The 18,838-nt window shown below is 41.2% G+C and overlaps 1 protein-coding gene across 1 annotated transcript in view; it reads right to left on the bottom strand.

The window, feature by feature from the left end:
• The window catches only part of MICALCL (MICAL C-terminal like), a 65,702-nt gene that overhangs the window by 28,231 nt on the left and 18,633 nt on the right, over positions 1-18,838 (bottom strand). Inside the window, exons 3-4 of the mRNA XM_036762449.1 lie at positions 10,695-10,787; positions 9,110-9,203 (exon numbers count right to left, since the gene is read on the bottom strand). Coding sequence (XP_036618344.1) covers positions 9,110-9,203; positions 10,695-10,787 — 187 coding nt within the window. The remainder of the gene's footprint in view (positions 1-9,109; positions 9,204-10,694; positions 10,788-18,838) is intronic.

Here is an 18,838-nt window from a genome sequence, read left to right as displayed (position 1 = left end):
GTTTGCAGCAGATTTGAAGTCGAGTCTTCATTTATTCAAAGTCTAATTCTCTATCTACTATGCCACCTAGCTATGAGGGTAATTACTCTCATTCCATAGCTGCCCCACCCCTCAGCTGCACAAAGCAAGGGATTCTGATAACAGGGTTTAGTGTAGAAGTAAAATGATAGTGCCTACTCATACCTGTTCCTTGAGGAGCTGAGAACAGAGGAGGCCAGAGGTCCCTACCAGTGACCAGTCAGTCAAGTGTATCTCTAGGCCCAGGATGAGCTGAAATTAAAAGTCCACCCAGACCATGAGGCCATTTCCCATACTGTGAGTCCCAGGTCCAGAGCCTCCAGACCTTTTGCTGCCTCTTCACAATAATGGAGCAGGCAACACCTTTGCCCACTCAAAGGGAAATAACAAAGGGGGTCTGGGATCAAACTATACAGTTCCTAGAACTCTTGAGTCCAAGAAGCTCCTTTATGAATGTATATGTAGAGCCTATATCGAATTGCAGGCCATCTTGGGGAGGGGGAGGGGAGAGAGGGGAGAAAATTTAAAACTTACGGAAGAGTGTTGAAAACTAAAAAATAAATAAACTTATTAAAAAAAAGTAGCTCCTTTATTTTGTAGGTGATTCCCCAGGTTTAGAAGAACAGTGGGCTCAGAGCTGCTGGGTAGATGTTTTATTGTTTTATTATGCATTGTGCTCTTGTTACCAAATATTGACTTTATCAATGCTCTACTAAGACAAAAAATCAAACATACACTACATTCAAGCCTGTTTGTCTGCTTTGATGGAGAACCAAATCCATTAGGTCGAGGTCATAAGGCTAGTGCTTACTAAAATCTATCATGTTCTAAGGAAGCAAAGTTTCACCAGTGGGGAAAGGGCTCAGAGCTAATTTTAACTGGCTAGTTTCAAAAATTCACACATCCTTTTACAATGACTTCAATCTGCCTCCTACAGGGAGACAGAGTTGAACTATAAAAGATGGACGAGTCTCCCATAATCCTAGAGAGTATAGCGCTGAGCTAGCATTTCTGCTCAGAGGGACACATGAAAATGGTAAGTGTGGGACTCCCCAGTGAACATGAGTCAGCATCCTTTGGTGATTCAATGACATTAACGTTATAGTTTCACCAGCTTGAGAGTAGAAGGATTGTCCCTTTCTTCAGCCCGTACCCTCAAATAGATCTGTGATCTCACTGATTTGGAAGCATTCTCTGGCACTGCAGATCACAAGCCATCAACATTTGCCCACCCATCCTGTGTGACTACTGTCCATGTCCTCTGCCACAGAGGGTCCGAAAGACATGCCAGAGGCCTTCCTCTATTTCCCCTGACATCACAAAACAGCCTATACATCGGGCCTCTCTTAATACAACCTAAAATCTTGAGCTTTTCTTGTTGACTTAATATTGGGTCTGTAGTTTCTCTAATTCCTGTATTTCTTTTACACATACTACTGTCTGACTGTCTAACAACTTCCCCATTCTATATTTATGTAATTAATTTTTTGAACCAAATAATTATATGTATATGTGCGTATTTGTGTGTATCTATATCTATCTTTAAGATTTGCAAAATATCACTCCATTTTATCCTCGTAACAAGCCCTGTGAGGTAAGGAGCTATTCTTATTTTATAGAAAAGGAAATATAGGCAGATAGAAATTAAGATACTTGCTCAGAACCACAAAGCTTATATGTGTCTGAGGCAGGATTTGAATTCAAGTCTCCCTGACTCCAAACCCAGTGCTCTATGCATTGAACCACCTAGTTGCCTAACATGTTCCAAACTTAACAAACATGAAATCAGATAGGAAATTATACGCACATTTATACTGAAATGTAGGGGGACTGGAATCACAAACCAACAGGATAGTTCATTGTTTATCTTAAAGTAATTTGATACCACTTTCCTGAAATGTCTTCTTCTCTTTCTTCCATTTATTCAAATCTTGTAAGGCACAGTTCTCACTTCTCACTTCTTTCATGAAGCCTTCTCTGACTTCTCTGGCCCTTAATGTTATATCTCCTCTCCTCTCCTCTCCCTCTCTCTCCCGTCTCCCTCTCTCTCCCCTCTCTCTTTCTACATATATCTTTGTCTCTCTATGTCTCTCTGTGTCTATCTCTCTCTCTCCCCCTTTGAACTCCTACAGCACTGAAATTCCATGCCTCACAAATCAGTACTTCATTATGTCAACTAAGCTAGTATCTTGTTTAGTTAACCTGAACTTGTGTTAGTCCTCTCTGACTAGACTGTGAGCCCCCTGAGGGTAGGGGTCACATTACTCACAGTATCTAGCACATATATAGCAGGCAATACAGAAGCACTTATTACTGATTTTGAACTGGAAGGGATCTTTGAATCTATCTGGCTCATCCTTTTCATTTTGCAGATAAGGAATGAGGTCTGAAAACATGAAGAGACGTGCCCAAGGTCAAATAGGTAGTAATTAATCAATAAATCAACAAGAATTTTTAGGCGCCTACTATGTGTCTGGCACTGTGCTAGGCACTAGGGATAAAAATGCAAAGAATGAAAAAAATCTCTATTCTCCAAGAACTTACATGACAGAGCCAAGATTTGAACTCATGTCGTCCGGCTAAAAATCCAACACATTCTACACAATATGACAGTTATTGACTGAGCAATCCATATGCTATGATTATGCTTGGCCAGTCAAAGCAGATACGGATAATCTAGAGCTGAGGTGTCAAACATGTGGTGCACAGGCTACATTTCACCCATAACACTTCTGATTAAATGTAATTGTAATTGATTAAAATGTAATTGGGAAACATTTAACAAAATAAATTAAATACAATAGAACATACATAATGTTAATATGTGGTTTTCTCAGTCAATATGTGGCTTTGGGGGAGCCTTATATATGGTTGAATGGCCCCCTTTTATTTGAATTTGACATCACTACAATTAAGCATGGATACGTGGTAAAGGCAACTGGAGGAGGTTTAGGAGATGGTAGGAGGCAGATACCTCCAGCCAAGAGTGCTTGGTCTATTTCTTTTCACTTTATTCTGTGTATGGTAAACTATATGATCCTAGCATGGTGAGACTGAATTTTGTGAATGTAAAGGGACAAGAACTGAGAGAAGGAAATCAACATAAGGTGGGAGCTTGTGAGTTAGGTACAGACAGAAGAATGTATGTTTTAATATTTTAAAGCAATATTCCATTTCATCCTGTATATTAATTTCAGACCCATCTAGAGAAGGTTAATCCAAATTGCTTGGCTTTGGGGGAAGCACCCTATGTGTTTGAAGCTTGAGCACCCTCTGGTGGCCATCAGGGATGCTGCATCCACTTAGTCAGTCAACAAACATTTTATTAATTGTTGACCATGTTCCACATAAATGCTGTTGTTGTTCACTCACGTCCGACTCTTCGTGACCCCATCTGGGGTTTTCTTGGCCAAGATAATGGAGTAGTTTGTCATTTCCTTCTCCAGCCCATTTTACAGATGAAGAAACTGAGGAAAACAGGGTGAAGTGACTTGTCAAGAGTCACGCAGCTAATAAGTATCTGAGGTTGGATTTGAACTCAGGTCTTCCCGACTCTAGGCCCCATCCTCTGTCTACTGCACTACCTAGGGATACAAAAAGAAAGGCAAAACATGGTCCCTACTCTCACTGCTTCATAGAGCAGTAGTAGCTCAGTTTCTCTGAGCACAGCACTTAGTTGATAATTCAAGTAGAGCACCACCAGGTGGACAACTCAGTTATTGCACTCCCTTGCTGGATAAATAATACATTGCCAGTGTTGTAGTCTGTAGGTTTAAGGAAGGCAGCACCTAAGGCAGACACACTAGAGGCTTTAAGTGGGAAGTCCAGTGTTAGAAGTGTCACAAATATTATTATTATAGTTAATAATAAATAAATGAATAAGCCATTTTCCATGAAAGGCTAGAATTAAAATAAATAAAAAATGTCCAGCCTATGGCAAGACTCCTCCCGAAAGGTTATGCTAAGGGAAAAGATACATATATATATATATATATATATATATATATATATATATATATATATATATATATATATATATATATATATATATATATATATATATATATATATATCTTATCTTATTATATATATCTATATATATTATATATAATAAGATATATCTTATTATATATATTATCTATATCTATCTATATATTATATATATAATATATAGATAGATATAGATATAGATATATAGATATAGATATAGATATAGACACACATATATCACACACATATATACATATATGTACCTACGTATACATATATGTACGTATGCCTATACATATACACGTGTGTGTACATATGTATATGTATATACATATATGTATAGACAGAGCTTGCATGAGGTCACAGTTCTTCTTCATGTTACCTGGGGACCCCTAATCTAAAGCTCTGATTCCAAACATAGGCAGCCAGTCCTATAACCCACCCCAAGTGCTTTGGGGAAAAAAACCCACCCATGCTTTGCTAAAAGCTGCCTGCAGCTGTGTCTGGGGTGGGCTCTGAGGCTTTTTGCTTCCCTTGACAAAGAAGAGGAAAATCATTCCTGGGACTGCGAGATGATTTCTGACAGTTAGAAAAGAGAAAGCCGGAACTGTTGTCGCTACAATTAGGAGATCATCAAAGCCTCATTTCGCTCCTCAGCATTTTGTTTTGTGCCCACGCGGGGCCCTTTCCAATTCAGCGCCGGCGGCTGATGAATAACTCCCCCGAACAAAGGGTCTTTTCAGGCCCAGCGCCCATCATTATTAGAGGCCAGTTGCATAACTGTCGCTGAGGACTAGCGTTCGAAGGGCTAGCTCTAAATTCGGTTATTCACAGCCTTCCCAGCTCAATATTATTGCTTAACTGTGATCATTTTCTAATTATCCTAATAATACCTATTAAATAATACCTATTAAATCACTTGAACTGGATAAGCACAGGCAGACTCAAATACAACTTAACCTAATAAGCATCGGTCATTCATTAAGCAACAGGGTACCTTTTTGTCAGGGTATGAATAGAATATGAAACCACAGAAGATCATTGTTATGTCCCAAACGTTATTATAAGTTAGACTGTATTCTCATGCCTGGCTGGCAACCTCGCTTTCGGGTTGCTCGGGAGCTGTGGCCAGTGAGACCATGCCACCCTACAGACCCCTTTGGTTCAGCCTGCACCTCCGCCTCCGCCCAGACCTATTCCCACAGAAAGGACCCATAAACTTAACAGAAGGAATTGAATTACTAAGGATGTAAAGGGAATGAGCTGAATCAATCTTGCAGCTGATGAGATTCGGGCAGAGGATGGAGGCAGCTGTCAGACCACAGCTGCAGAACAGATTGGGTGCTCTTCTTTCCCTTACACCCTCCTCAGCACTCCTCTTCTGATACACAGGGAGCCTGGGGAGGAGAGACTTTAAAAAAAAATCAGGTTTCTATCATTAAAATTCAGTGCTGCAGAGGCTACTGATCTTACTTCCTCAAATGAGAGAGGACAGGTCAGTGATTAAGGAGCTGCTTTAATGAGAGTAGATCCTTTAGGACAAACTGAAAAAAAAAATGCAGAATTAGCCTAGTTTATATGCCTTCTCCATGGTCTGTACTCTGTAAAAAATGGGTTTCCCTGCAATTTTGAGTATGGTAAGTTTCCAGATGCAGTCTCCAGGGATTTCTTGTTTGTTGGAGCCTAGATTTAGAGAGATGCAAGGGCCCTCAGGGCTCATCTAGACCAATCAACACCCTCCTTTTATGGGTGAGTAAACGGGGGTCCCGAGAGATGAAGTGATTTGCCTAATATTAATAATAGAATAATAATAATAATAATAGCTAGCATTTACATAGTGCTTTAAGGTTTGCAAAAAATGTTTTATAAGTATTATGTCATTTTATCCTCACAACTCTACAAGGTTATTATATTCTATAACAAGAGTTATTGTTATTATTATAATAATAATACTATAATTATCCCCATTTTACAGATGAAGAAATTGAGGTAGACAGAAGGTAAGTGACATGCCCTAGGTCACACAGCCAGGAAGTGTCTGAGGCAGGATTCGAACCCAATTCTTCCTTCCTGACTCCAAGGCCATTCTCTATCCACTGGGCCACCCACCTAGCTGGCAGAAAGTGACAGAGCTAGGATATGAATCCAGGTCCTTGAATTCCACATCCAGACTCTGTCCATTGTACCACACATTGTACCACTGAAACTTGGGAGGTTGAGGGTATTGTCTTTAACTCAAAAGGACAGAGAATTACAAAATCATCTGGTATTCAGAGCTCTTTATGACCTCCCCCTCCCCGCAAAACAAAAGCTTTCCAGTCTTCTTAGACCTTACAACACCACCTCACTGCTCCCCGCCCCCCAACAATGCTCCAGATACTCTTCGATCCAGTGACCCTGGCCTCCTGGCTGTCTCTTGAACAAGACCCTCCATCGCTTGTCTCCGGGCATTTCCTTTGGCTGTCCCCCAATGCTTGTAATGCCCTCATCTCCATCACTTGGCTTCCCTGACTTCCTTCAGGTCTCAAGTAACATCCCATCTTCTACAGAAAGCCTTTCCCAACTCCTCTTAATTATCTACAATATATCATGTGTGCGGCCTCTTTGTGCATACTTCCCCCTTGAGACCCTGAGCTTCTCGAGGGCAGGGACTCTGTTCTGCCTTTCTTTGCATTCCCAGCACTGAGCATGGGACCTGGCACACAGTAAGCACTTAATAAGGGCTTACTGATTAACTGGTATTGATCTTCAGAGCAGAACATGATCAAGAGACATAAATTCATTTTGTGAACACTCATTTCTGATGGATGAATTCGGAGCTGTTAGACGAAAAATCCATTAAATATTCATCAGTGCTCATATTTTAAACCTTAAAATAATTTAAATAATGATAACTAATAAGGATGTTTTGCTTTAGAGTCAAGAAACATTTCATGGCCATTACTCTTATGGGATGCTCACAACCATCCTGTGAAGGAGACAGAGCAGGGACCATTCAGTCCATTTAACAGATGAGCAAACTGAAGCTCGGGAAGGTTTGTGACTTACCCAATGCCGCACAACTACTAAGTGGTAGGAAAATGAGACGTGAATCCAGGTCTTCTCACTCCAAAGTCAGGGCTCTTTCTGATGCACCCCACAGCCTGTCCCTATTCAATTCATCTCAATACCCCCCATTTTTTGTCAAGTATTCACTATGTGTTAAATCTTTTGCTAAAGTCCTCCCCTGATGCCTCCTTGTGAGGTGGGGGCAATCCTGCATTCTCCAAGGCTGGACGAGTGGGAAGAAAGTCCTGGCACCTCTTATCAAGATGGAATGGCTGTAGAGAGGAATCCTGTAACAAACTGGGGGTCTGTTATCTCAAGCCCTGACCAACTGACTGACTGTAGAGAGCTTTGTCACCTCGTGACCGGCAATGATAATCACCATTCTTTTTTGCCACTGTCTTCTAGGGCACAGAGGAGCTGCTATTCACATTATTGGAGGAAGAGACCACGCAGAGAGTTTAAATAACATGCCCAAGGGTACGAGTTAGAACTCAGGTCCCCTGATTCCTTGATTAGGTAGTTAATCAGTCAATAAATATTTATGAAGCATCTACTGTGTGCTCAAACCTTCTTCTGACCAACAGAAATATGGATGTATTGGCTGAAAATCTGATTCTCATTACAGCCCTGTAAGCCATGAAGGATATCAATACCCCCATTTTTACAGCTTAGCTGTGGCACAATGAGAAAAGTACCAGAGGGAGCCAGAGGAGAGATCTTGACAACCTACTAATCCTTTCATGTTGCACATGAGGAAACTGAGGCCCAGACTGCAGCAGTGACTTGCCCAGGGTCATACAGCCAGAAAACAGAAACCTTGTCTTCTTTCCACTACAATTATCTCTATGCAAGCCTCCCTCCTTAGTCCTAGTTCTGATCTGTGCATCCCAGTATAGCAAATCCATCCATCCTTCCTTCCTTCCTTCCTTCCTTCCTTCCTTCCTTCCTTCCTTCCTTCCTTCCTTCCTTCCTTCCTTCCTTTCTTCTTTCCTCCTTCCCTCCTTCCTCCTTTCTTTCTTTTGTTCTTTCTTTCCTGCCTCCCTTCCTTCTTCCATTTCTTCTCCCTCTCTCCTTTCTTCCTCCCTTCATTCTTTCTTCCTTTCCTCCCTCTGTTCCCTCCATTTCCTCCTTCCTCCCTTCCCTCCCTCCCTTCCTTCCTTTCTTCTTCCCTCCCTCCCTCCCCTCCTTCCTTCTTTCCTTCCTTCCTCCTTCCCTCCCTTCCTGCCTCCTTCCCTTCCTTCTTTCTTTCTTCCTTCCTTCCTCCCTTCTCTTTCCCTCCCTTCTTCTTTCCTCCTTCCCTCCTCCCTTCTTTCTTTCCTGCCTCCCTTCCTTCTTTCTTCTCCCTCCCTCCCTTCTTCCTCCCTTCATTCCTTCTTCCCTTCCTCCCTCTGTTCCCTGTTTCTTCCATTCCCTCTTTTCTCCTTTCCCTTCCTTCCTTTCTCCCTCCCTCCCTTCCTTCCTTCCTTCCTTCCTTCCTTTCTTCCTTCCTTCTTTCCTATTGCTATTAAGCAGATATATCTGTTGTAAATATCAACATGCAGGTCCATGCACCCACATATTCACTAGCTCAGAGACATACAGACAGATGGGTTGGGGCACAGGAGGTCAGGGAGGTCAGTGCATGAACCCTCGTCTACACAGTATTTTCAGAATTACTAGGATGCTAGTGTCCCAGCTCTTGCCCACAGCCCCAGTCCAACGCGGCTGTGCCTCTCCATGTCTCGAGGCCTGTTTGTTCTTTGCCTAATTCCATTACCGATAGCCTTGCAGAGAGCTTCCCCATCAGCTAGCTGAGTACCTGCCCGCATGCCCCAGCCATAACTCGGTTAGGGGGTTAAGGCGCAGACCCATTCGGCTGGCAATCTCAAGTTAGTCTCGCTGACAATTGGATTGTGAAACTCTGAAGCAGTTTTAGCTTTGACCACAAATGTTCCTGTTGACAGATCCACAGAGAGGCCTCATTGCTCCGCGTCTAGCTGCCAGTGGACGGCCGCTCCAAGCCACGTGGAGGTCAGGCTGCCCATGTGTAATTTGTCAAACCCAATCGGCCTACCTGACTCTCCTCTCAGCGCTTTCTCCAGCTCAACACCCTGGATCTCCGAGGCTCTTTGACGTTCTTCAACCTCCTCTAACTGACGCTGGATAGCCTGCAAAATGGCATCCACAAATGAACTTGTAAACTCACACATGCACACATACACTCACACACACAGAGTTATGAGGCGAGGCATGTAGGGATCTAATGGGAACTGACTTTCTTTGGGAGAGAGGACCACAAGGCATAGGCCAAGTCCTGAGGGAGGTAGTGAGTTCCCTGTCATCAGAGGTTAAAGGGTCATAGGATCAGAGATCTAGATAGGACTTCAGATGCCATCTAACCCCACCCCCTCATTTTAGAGTTGAAGAAACTGAGGGCCAATGGTCATTTGACAAGGTCATACAGATTGTAGCCACAGAGGCAAGACTTGAACCCAGGTCCTCTGACTTCAGAGCTAGAGCTTTCTCAACTGTACTACAGAAATATCTGACACCTGACTATTCTGCCAACAGCCTTCCCAAATGTAGCCTGAGACAGATTAAAATGTAATTGGGAAATTCTTAACAAAATAAATAAAAATACAATAAAATATAAATAATATCACATTTGAAAACTAAGTCAATACAAAACCACAGGGATCCTCATGTACAGATTAGTGGCCCCCATTTCTATTTGAGTTAGACATCACAGTTGCACTGTAGATTCAAGCACAGCCTGGATGACCCCTGCATATTTCTCTTTTTCACAGAATCTGAGACTCTCAGAAGTCACCCTGCCCCATCATGAATCCTCTCTACAAGAAGCCTGCAAGGGTTTTCCTTGGACTGAGAGGAAACGCCCCACCAGCCAAAGTGGCCCCAGATCTAAAAGTTCTCATTATTTGGAAGTTCTTCCTCAAAGGATCATGAGACTTAGAACTGGGAGAGATCTGGACGATCTAATCTAACCCCTTCATTTTGCCCATGTAGAAACTGAGGCCCAGGCTAGGGAAATGACTTGCCCAAGGTCACACAGCTAGCAAATAGAAATCCTGTGTGCTTTCCACTACAATTGTCTCTACACAAGTCTTAGTCCTAGTTCTGATCTTTGGAGCCAAGCAAAACAAGGCCCTTCCTCCTTCTCTTATTCCCTCTCTTTCTTCCTTCTTTCCTCCCTTCCTCCCTCTATCCCTTCCTTCCTTCTTTCCTTCCTCCCTCCCTCCCTTCCTTCCTCCCTCCCTTCTTGCTTCCCTCCCTCTCTCTCTCCCTCTCTCCCTTCCTTCCTTCTCTCCCTCTTTTTCCTTCTTTCTTCCCTACATATATGTAAAAATACACACACACACATACACATGCCCTTCCTACCTAACTCCCCTACCAAGTCTTCTCTTCTCAGACTAAACACCCTCATTTCCTTCAGCGGATCCCCATATGGTCCAGCTTTAGAATCCTCCTCATTCTCCTTGGAGGGCATCAGGTCACCCAGTTAGAATCTAACCCTCCCATCTTTTCCCACTGCAATGATGATAATCTGCCCCTCCCCTCCCCCCACTCCCACCTCACGTCTGTCACCTCGTCACCAAGGAGCCGAGGGGGCGGCACTGATGATTAAAACCATCTCTTACCTGGGCCTTGTAAAGCCTTTTGAATTCCTCTTGCTTAGCCAACAGCTTGGAGGCCTTCTCCATCTTCCTTATTCTTTTAAGTGTCCGTCTTTCCTACACATGCCAAAGAAGAAGAAGAAGAAGGATGAAGGGCAGCAATGGACGGATAGGAACATGACGGGATGATGCTCTGCCCTCTATCCACTCCCCGGTTCTTGCCTCCACTCATCTGTTCTGCCCACTTCTCAACGGGCAGGACCTTTCAGAAGCTTTAGGAGAAACTAAGAGCACAATATTTATGATGCCTACAACGGCGTAAATAAAAAGTACACTATGATACGCCGTACCATGTAAAGGTCGTGTCTGTTCACGGCCCCAGGGAAGGGGTGCTGAGTGGACTGCCAGCTCTTCCTCGGAAAAAGTGGTGGACTTAGTGCTAAACGTTGATTACACTCTCGGTGGGCTTTGTCTAGTTTTTCTTTGTTATAAGGGGGTTCATTGGATGGGATGTTGGGTGGGTCGAGCTAGAAGTGTCTCTGATATAAATAATAAAAAATACAAAAAACCCCTTTAATTGCAAATAAAATATTGATTCCAAAGCTTTGGAGGAAACTTTCTAGGGAAAAGAAAACAATGAGTTACCAATACGCTCTGTGGGAGCAAATCTACATTCTCTATGGGAGGCAGTGTGGGATAATGGCTAGAGATAACCTTGAGGCCAAAGACCCAGGTTCAAATCCTTCCTCTGACACATGCTGACTGCATCACCATGGATAAGTGACTTTATCTGTTAGTTCTCTAGGTGATCCTGTAAGGTCATACGTTTCAGAGAAGGCATTGGGAGAGGACGTTCCTCCCTGGGAGCTCCTTAGATGAAAGAAATCAGAGGTCTAATCCCCATCCCTACATGGAAGCTATTCATGTACCAGGAATAATGAGGGACGCCTGAAGATCACAGGTTTATGTATTGTGAGCTGGGCTTTGGGGTCATCTAGTCCAAGTCCTTAAGCAATTCTCTGTGCCTCAGTATCCTCAACCATACAATGACAGGGCTTGACTCAACGGCCTCCAGCACCCTTTCAAGCCCTCAATAGAGGATCTTAGGATTCTCTTTATAGATGAGGAAAATGTAGGCCTGGGAAGGGTAAGTGACTCAATCAAGGTCATACAAGTAGTAGGCGGCAGTAGCATTTGAACCCAAGTCTTCTGACACCAGAACCACTGTTCTAACCACTGTGCCATGATCTTGGTTCAGATCTCACTCTGGACTCTTACTAGCTGTGGAACCCTGGGCAATTTTTAAAAATATTTTTAAAATTTATTAATAAACAAATTAAATGATAATATTATTTATATATAATGCAGCTAGGTGGCATAGCGGATAGAGAACTGGGCCTGAAGTCAGGTTCAAATCCTGCCTCAGATACTAGCTATATGACCCTGGGCAAGTCACTTAGCCCTGTTTGCCTCAGTTTCCTCATCTGTAAAATGAGCTGGACAAGGAAATGGCAAACCATTCTAGTATCTCTGCCAAGAAAACCCCAAATGAGGTCATGAAGAGTTAGACATGGCTGAAAAATGACTGAACATTTATTTATTTATATAAATTAATTATATATTCAATATATTATATAATATATAATTAAATATAATATGATTACATATAATATAAAAATATAAATAAATGATTTCATTATTATAAGGCTCTTTGAGTCTCAGTTACCTCTACATAAAATGGAGATGATCATTACTATAGCACTCACTTCCCAGGACTGTTGTAAGGATGCAAATAGATAATGTTTGTAGAGCATTTTTGCAAACCTTAAAGTGGTCTATAAATGTCAGTTGTTACTGGTAGTGGTGGTGCTTGTGGGCCCTTACACACCAATACCTCGTGGTAACTGAGTTCTACATATCAGCTTTTTCGGCTGTAGTTACCCAGGAGGATCTTGGGAAGGAGGCAGTTATCTATTGGGCCAAAGTCTCTTTGAGCCAGAATTATCTCTGGCCCAGCATGACATTGGGCAAGTCACTTGAATAAGAGCTGCCATTTATATAGCTGTCATTTATATAGTCTATTATATACTACAAGTCACTTGAATAAGAGCCGCCATTTATACAGAGGTCATTTATACAGTCAACTTAGGTACAAGGCAAAGAGCTTTACAAACATTCTCTCATTGGATTCTCACAACAACCCAGGGAGGTGGGTGCTATTATGGTCTCCATTATACAGGTGAGGAAACTGAGGCAACTAGCGGTTAGGTGACTTGCCCAGGGTCACAGAGGTAGTAACTGAGGTCACATTTGAACTCAGATCTTTCTCTTCTGAGCCTGAGTTTCCCCAACCACAAGATGAGAGGCTCCTAGGTGCCTCCCAACTCTAAACCTTATGAGTCTCTATAATTTCTTTCATTGTTCCCTTCACTTTGGGTGTAGAGACAGAATTCCTGCCAATGGAATGTGGGCATGTTTTTGGCTCACAGAATAGAATTATCATATACTGGGTGTCCCAAAAGTTTTAGTGCTGATTTACTCTTTAATAGTTTTCAATAGCTTAAAATGGCACTAAGATTTTTGGAATGCTCTATATTAAAGTTTGGGGTACTGGAAAGACTACTGGACCTGGGAGTCCTGACTTCCAATACTGGCTCTGTCCCTAACTAGCCTGGGTAATACGATTCTTGTTTCTGGGCTTCAGTGCCCTTATTTGTAAAATGAAAGTCTCAAACTAGAGATGATCTCAAATGCTCCTTTAAAGGCTAAAGAATTTCTAAGGCTTCCATAATGCATGGAAGGTACATATATATATATATATATATATATATATATATATATATATATATATATATATATATATATATATATATATATATACATACATACATATACATATATATATGTATATGTATATGTATATATATGTATATATATATGTATATGTATATATACGTATATACATGTGTATATATCTGTATATATACACACATATACATACACACATACATACATATATACATACACACACATATGTATGTATATATGTATATGCACATACATGTATATATGTATATGCACATACATATATGTATATACACACATACATATATATCCTGATAATATTAATCATTGTAACTAGTACTTATATGTCACTTTAAAGTTTGCAAACCATTTTGCACATATTATCTCATTTAGGCTTGACCACAAAGAACTTGGTGAGGTAGCTATGATCACTGTTAACACTCTCATTTTACAGAGTGAGAGAGGTTAAGTCACCTGATTGATTATGGTCACACAACTAGTAAGTGTTAGAGGTAGGATTTGAACCCAGATCTTCCTGACTCCCCGTTCAAGACCCTCTCCATTTCCCTTGCAACCTTTACAATGCTGGATCATCGGAATTAAGGGAGGAACACAGCCTTAGGGAAGGCAGCTACTCATGGTGAGAAATCTGAAAGCCACAGGCTTTTGATGATTTATCTGATTTCCCTGTCCTAGATTTGCTGCTGCCTCTTTAGTTTAAGAGAATTCTGAGGGAATTTAATCAGGAGGGAAGGAACAAGGTCATGGGTTCAAGCTCATGTTGGAGAATAGCAGAAAACTTATGTGGGATCAACACATTGTCCCTGATAATCCCTAAAGTCATGAATCCACTTGCTGATATTGAAGAAGCAAATTAACATATTTAAGGAAACATCAAGAATGTGCCCAAGGGATCTAAAAACCTATTTGAGAATCATGAAGATCATTGGGAACATCTTCCAAATCCATAAGCTTTGGATTGCTGTCCTATATGCTCTGGGTAAAATCCTTGGGTGTCTCTACCCATGTTTTCTGGGAGACTGGAAAGCTTCTAGCACTCATTGAAGGTAGTATATTTCCTTAAAAACAGAATTGAGCAAACCCACCACTACCTGTCCCCTGCTCCACAGCAAACCCCAAAATGGAAACTAAGTGTATGTCCATTGATTGGGGACAGGCTGAACCAATTGAATTTCTGTGAATAGGATGGAACATTACTGTGCATTAGGAATTAATGGATGTAAGGAGTTTAGAGAAGCATAAGAAGAGCTGTATGAACTGATGTACAGTGAAGCAAGTAGAACCAAGAGAATAATATACAGAGTGACTACATTAAGGTCAAAGAAAGCAACGTTGAAAGGCAGCCAAATTGTGATTGAATTAGAATGGTGCATCTTGGCTCAGAGAACAGGTGATAAACCACCCTTCACTTCTACTAGAGAGTTGCCAAGTTATATAGGATGTCCCTAAAGTCTAGATACATAGGAAATCTCATTAACATCTCATTAACCATTTCACCGAAGACTCTGTGCTGTTCAGCAACTTCTTTTTCTGGGGTATGCTAAAGGAGAAGGTGTACTCAATGAAAATCACAGATGCAACACACTTGATTGAACACATAGAGTGAATGTGCTAAAATTGATGGCAATGTGGAATTATTACATCGAGTTCATGTGAATCTTGCAAAGTGCATCAACCTTTAACATCACAAATGGTGGAAATCATATTGCAGGTGTTATTTATTAATATTTCAATTTAAATAAAATGTTGTTGAAAATTTCGTTTCTTGAAAATATGCATTTTGCCTATGTTTCCAGATTTTAGGAACACCCTGTAGATGCAGACCATGACCTATGCTCTTAGATGCTGTCATAGTGTTGATTGACTTGAATGAACTTTTTTCTATATTACAAGAGAGGGTGCAATGCAGGGGGTAGAATGTGGTTGGTATAGATATTGACAAGTTAAAATGATGGCCCAAATTTAACAAGATTAAATTTAACAGAGATGAATAGAAAATCCTAGTCTTGAGCTCCAAAAAATCAATTGCATGAATATAAGATCATATCAGCATAGCTAGATAGTAGTTCCTTTAAAAAAGATAAGGTGTTTTGGCCTTGGGTAGGAGATATATACATCAACATGGCAGTACAGCAACCAAAAAGCTTCTGTGATGTAGAATTCCATGAAAAGAGAGGTATAGTATTCAGAGGGTGAATGCCAGGTGGCGCCATAGTGCACAGAGTACCAGACTGGAGTCAGGAAGACTCATCTTTGTAAGTTCAAATCTGGTCTTAGATACTTGCTAACTGGGTGACCCTAGGCAAGTGACCTAGCCCTGTTTGCCTCAGTTTGCTCATCTGTAAAATGAGCTGGAGAAGGAAATGGCAAACCACTCCAATATCTTTGCTAAGAAAACCCCAAATGGGGTCACAGAGTGGGACATGACTGAAAAGACTGAACAACAGTGTTCAAAACAATGGGAAGTGACAATCCTGCCATGCTTAGCTCTGGTCATCTTATTTTAAGTAGGAGTTCTGGAATCCAAGTCTACTATTCTTTGCATTCTACCTGATAAACTGGGAAGTCATAATTTCTAAATGATGAAACATTTTCTCAAAACCAGTAGGTGGAACAGTGGGTCGAAGGTTGGAGTCAGGAACACCTGAGTTCAAATCTGGCCTCAGATACTTCCTGGCTGTGTGACCCTAACTAGACATGTCACTTAACTTCTGTATGACTCAGTTTCCCCAGGAGATGATAACAGCACCTTCCTCCCAGGGTTGTCATGAGGATGAATATTTGATATGAGATAATATTTGTAAAACACTTTTTACAAACTTTCAAGTACTATGCAAATGCTACTTGTTATTATATTAGAATCCCCTTTAGAATTCACAAAGATGAAAATCTTTTAAACTACGTTCTTGGAAGCTTTTGTGAAATTGAAGGCAATCCTGGGGTGTTCTTTGCATTGTGTGAATTTCAAAGCACTACTTCCCCATTGGACGGTTAATTGCTTTAAAGGAACTTAGCGTTCTTAACAAGAAGGGTTCCTTTCTATTTGCCTGAGAGATGTAGAAATACAATTAGGCCCCCAAACTGGGGATGAATAGATGCTCAGAAGCCACTGGCATTTTTATGGAAAGAGAGAGGGCATTTTGGCTGAGAGCTGAAACTGAGAGCTCCCTCCTCATATCTCCCCCACCTATTTCAAGGGAGGAGGGTCAGGATTTAGCACTGGAAGAGACCTCAATTATCATCTGGTCTAATCTCATTTTGTAGAGAAGGAAATTAGACCTAGAAAGGGAAAGGTATTTGCCCATGCTCATACAGATAGTAAATAGCAGATTTAAAAAAAAAAAAAGATTCCAAATCTCTTTCTAGTCATAGCCCCATCCCCGTTGAATTCCTTCTGTCCATTGGGTGGGGTAAAAGAATCAGAACCAATTCAGGGTAGCTGGGATCCTTGCATTAACATAGGTACCATACTTATGAGGAAACCAATAGGCAAGCACGGGAAATACATACTAGCAGCCTGGGGTCAGATGCCAGAAATTCTACTTCCAGGGAACAAGCAGAGGAAATAGTTAAAGCCAAGCAGCTATAAGAGTCTATTTGGGCTAGTGATTGGGGGAAGGGGACTAGCCAAGGTGGTAGATCAGAGGCAATCCAGCTGAACTCTATCAACATTCCCCTCCGAACAACCTTAAAGTAATACCTCAAATAAAATTTTGGAGCAACAGAGCCAACAAAAGGTCAGGGTGAGGCATTTTTCAGACCTAAAAGAATGTAGAAGTTTGGTAGGAGAAGTTTGTGACAGCAGGGTGGAAACCTGTCCAGAACCCACTGATGCTGTGGTGGCAACAGTGGTAGGTGCAGCAGCTTCAGGAACTCTCAGCCCAGAGACGGTAAAGGAGTCACATGATTGGTCAGAAAGATTATGGGGCATCTTTTGCTGGCAGGGGTACAGCTGGCACTGATTGGCAACTCTATTGCCTGTAGGCAGTTCTGGGGTAGAAAGGAACATTTCTTATTGATCACAAGAGAGGAGGGGCCCTGGTCTCAGCTCCAAGGCAAAGTGGCCACAGGGGACCAGGGGCCCTTCCTAAATAAAGACAAGAACACAGACCAGGAGAGCAGTGACCATGCCTCTCCCCAGATCACACATCCTTGGAAGCACCAAAAATTTGCAGACCTCTAAAACTAGCTCTGAAAACAACAGATTGAAGCTTGGGACAGTGCCTCCCTGCTCCCATGTGAGCAGTGACCAGCTTAAACATAAAGTTCAAAGTGAAGAAATAGACTACAAAAATAAGCAAACAACAAAAAAGAGCTTGGTTATAAAAAGCTACTATGGTGGAAGGGAAGACCAAAACCTAAAGTTCAAAGAAGACAACAATGTGACAGCTACCAATGAAACCTCAAAGAAAACTACTAAATGGAACCCAAACCCAACAAGAATCCCTAGAAGAATTAAAGAGCTAAAAGTAGCACAGGAAAAAATTGGGGAAAGAAATGAGAGTGATACAAGAAAATTATGAGAAGAGAATTAACGGCTTGGTAAAAGAGGCACAAAAATACCAAAGAAAATGATACTTTACAAAACAAAATTGGCCTAATGGTAAAAGAGTCACAGAAAAAAATCACTGAAGAAACCTTAAAAATAGAATTGGCCAAATGGAAAGAGAGATGCAAAATCTTACTGAAGAAAATAATGCCTTAAAAATTCGACTTGGGCAAGTGAAAGCTAATGACTCTATGAGACATCAAAAAATATCAAAACAAAGTGAAAGGCATGAAAAAATAGAAGAAAATGTGAAATCTCATCAGAAAACAACTGACCTGGAAAATAGATCAAGGACAGATCATTTAAGAATTATCGTACTCCCTGAAAGCCATGATCAAAGAAAGACCCTAAAACTTATCTTTCAAGAAATTATCAAGGAAAACTGCCCTGATATCTTAGATCCAGAGGGTAAAATAGAAATTGAAAGAAATCCATCAATAACCTCCTGAAAGAGATCCCAAAATGAAAACTCCCAGAAATATTACAGCCAAATTCCAGAACTTCAAGCTCAAAAAGAAAATATTTCAAGCAGTCAGAAAGAAACAATTCAAATATTGTACACAGTCAAGATCACACAGGATTTAATGGCATCTATGTTAAGGCAGCAGAGGGCTTAGAATATGATATTCTAAAAGGTAAAGAAGCTAAGATTGCAACCAAGAATCAACTACCCAGCAAAACTGAGTATAATCCTTTAGAGGAAAAAATGGATATTTCATGAAATAGAGGACTTTCAAGTATTCCTGATGAAAAGCTATGACCTGAATAGAAAATCGATATTCAAACCGAAGAC

The sequence above is a fragment of the Trichosurus vulpecula genome, chromosome 6, assembly GCF_011100635.1.
Source record: "Trichosurus vulpecula isolate mTriVul1 chromosome 6, mTriVul1.pri, whole genome shotgun sequence".
Classification (NCBI taxonomy): domain Eukaryota; kingdom Metazoa; phylum Chordata; class Mammalia; order Diprotodontia; family Phalangeridae; genus Trichosurus; species Trichosurus vulpecula.
The sequence above is the reverse complement of the archived record's forward strand: the minus strand, read 5'-3'. Positions and strand labels throughout refer to the sequence as shown.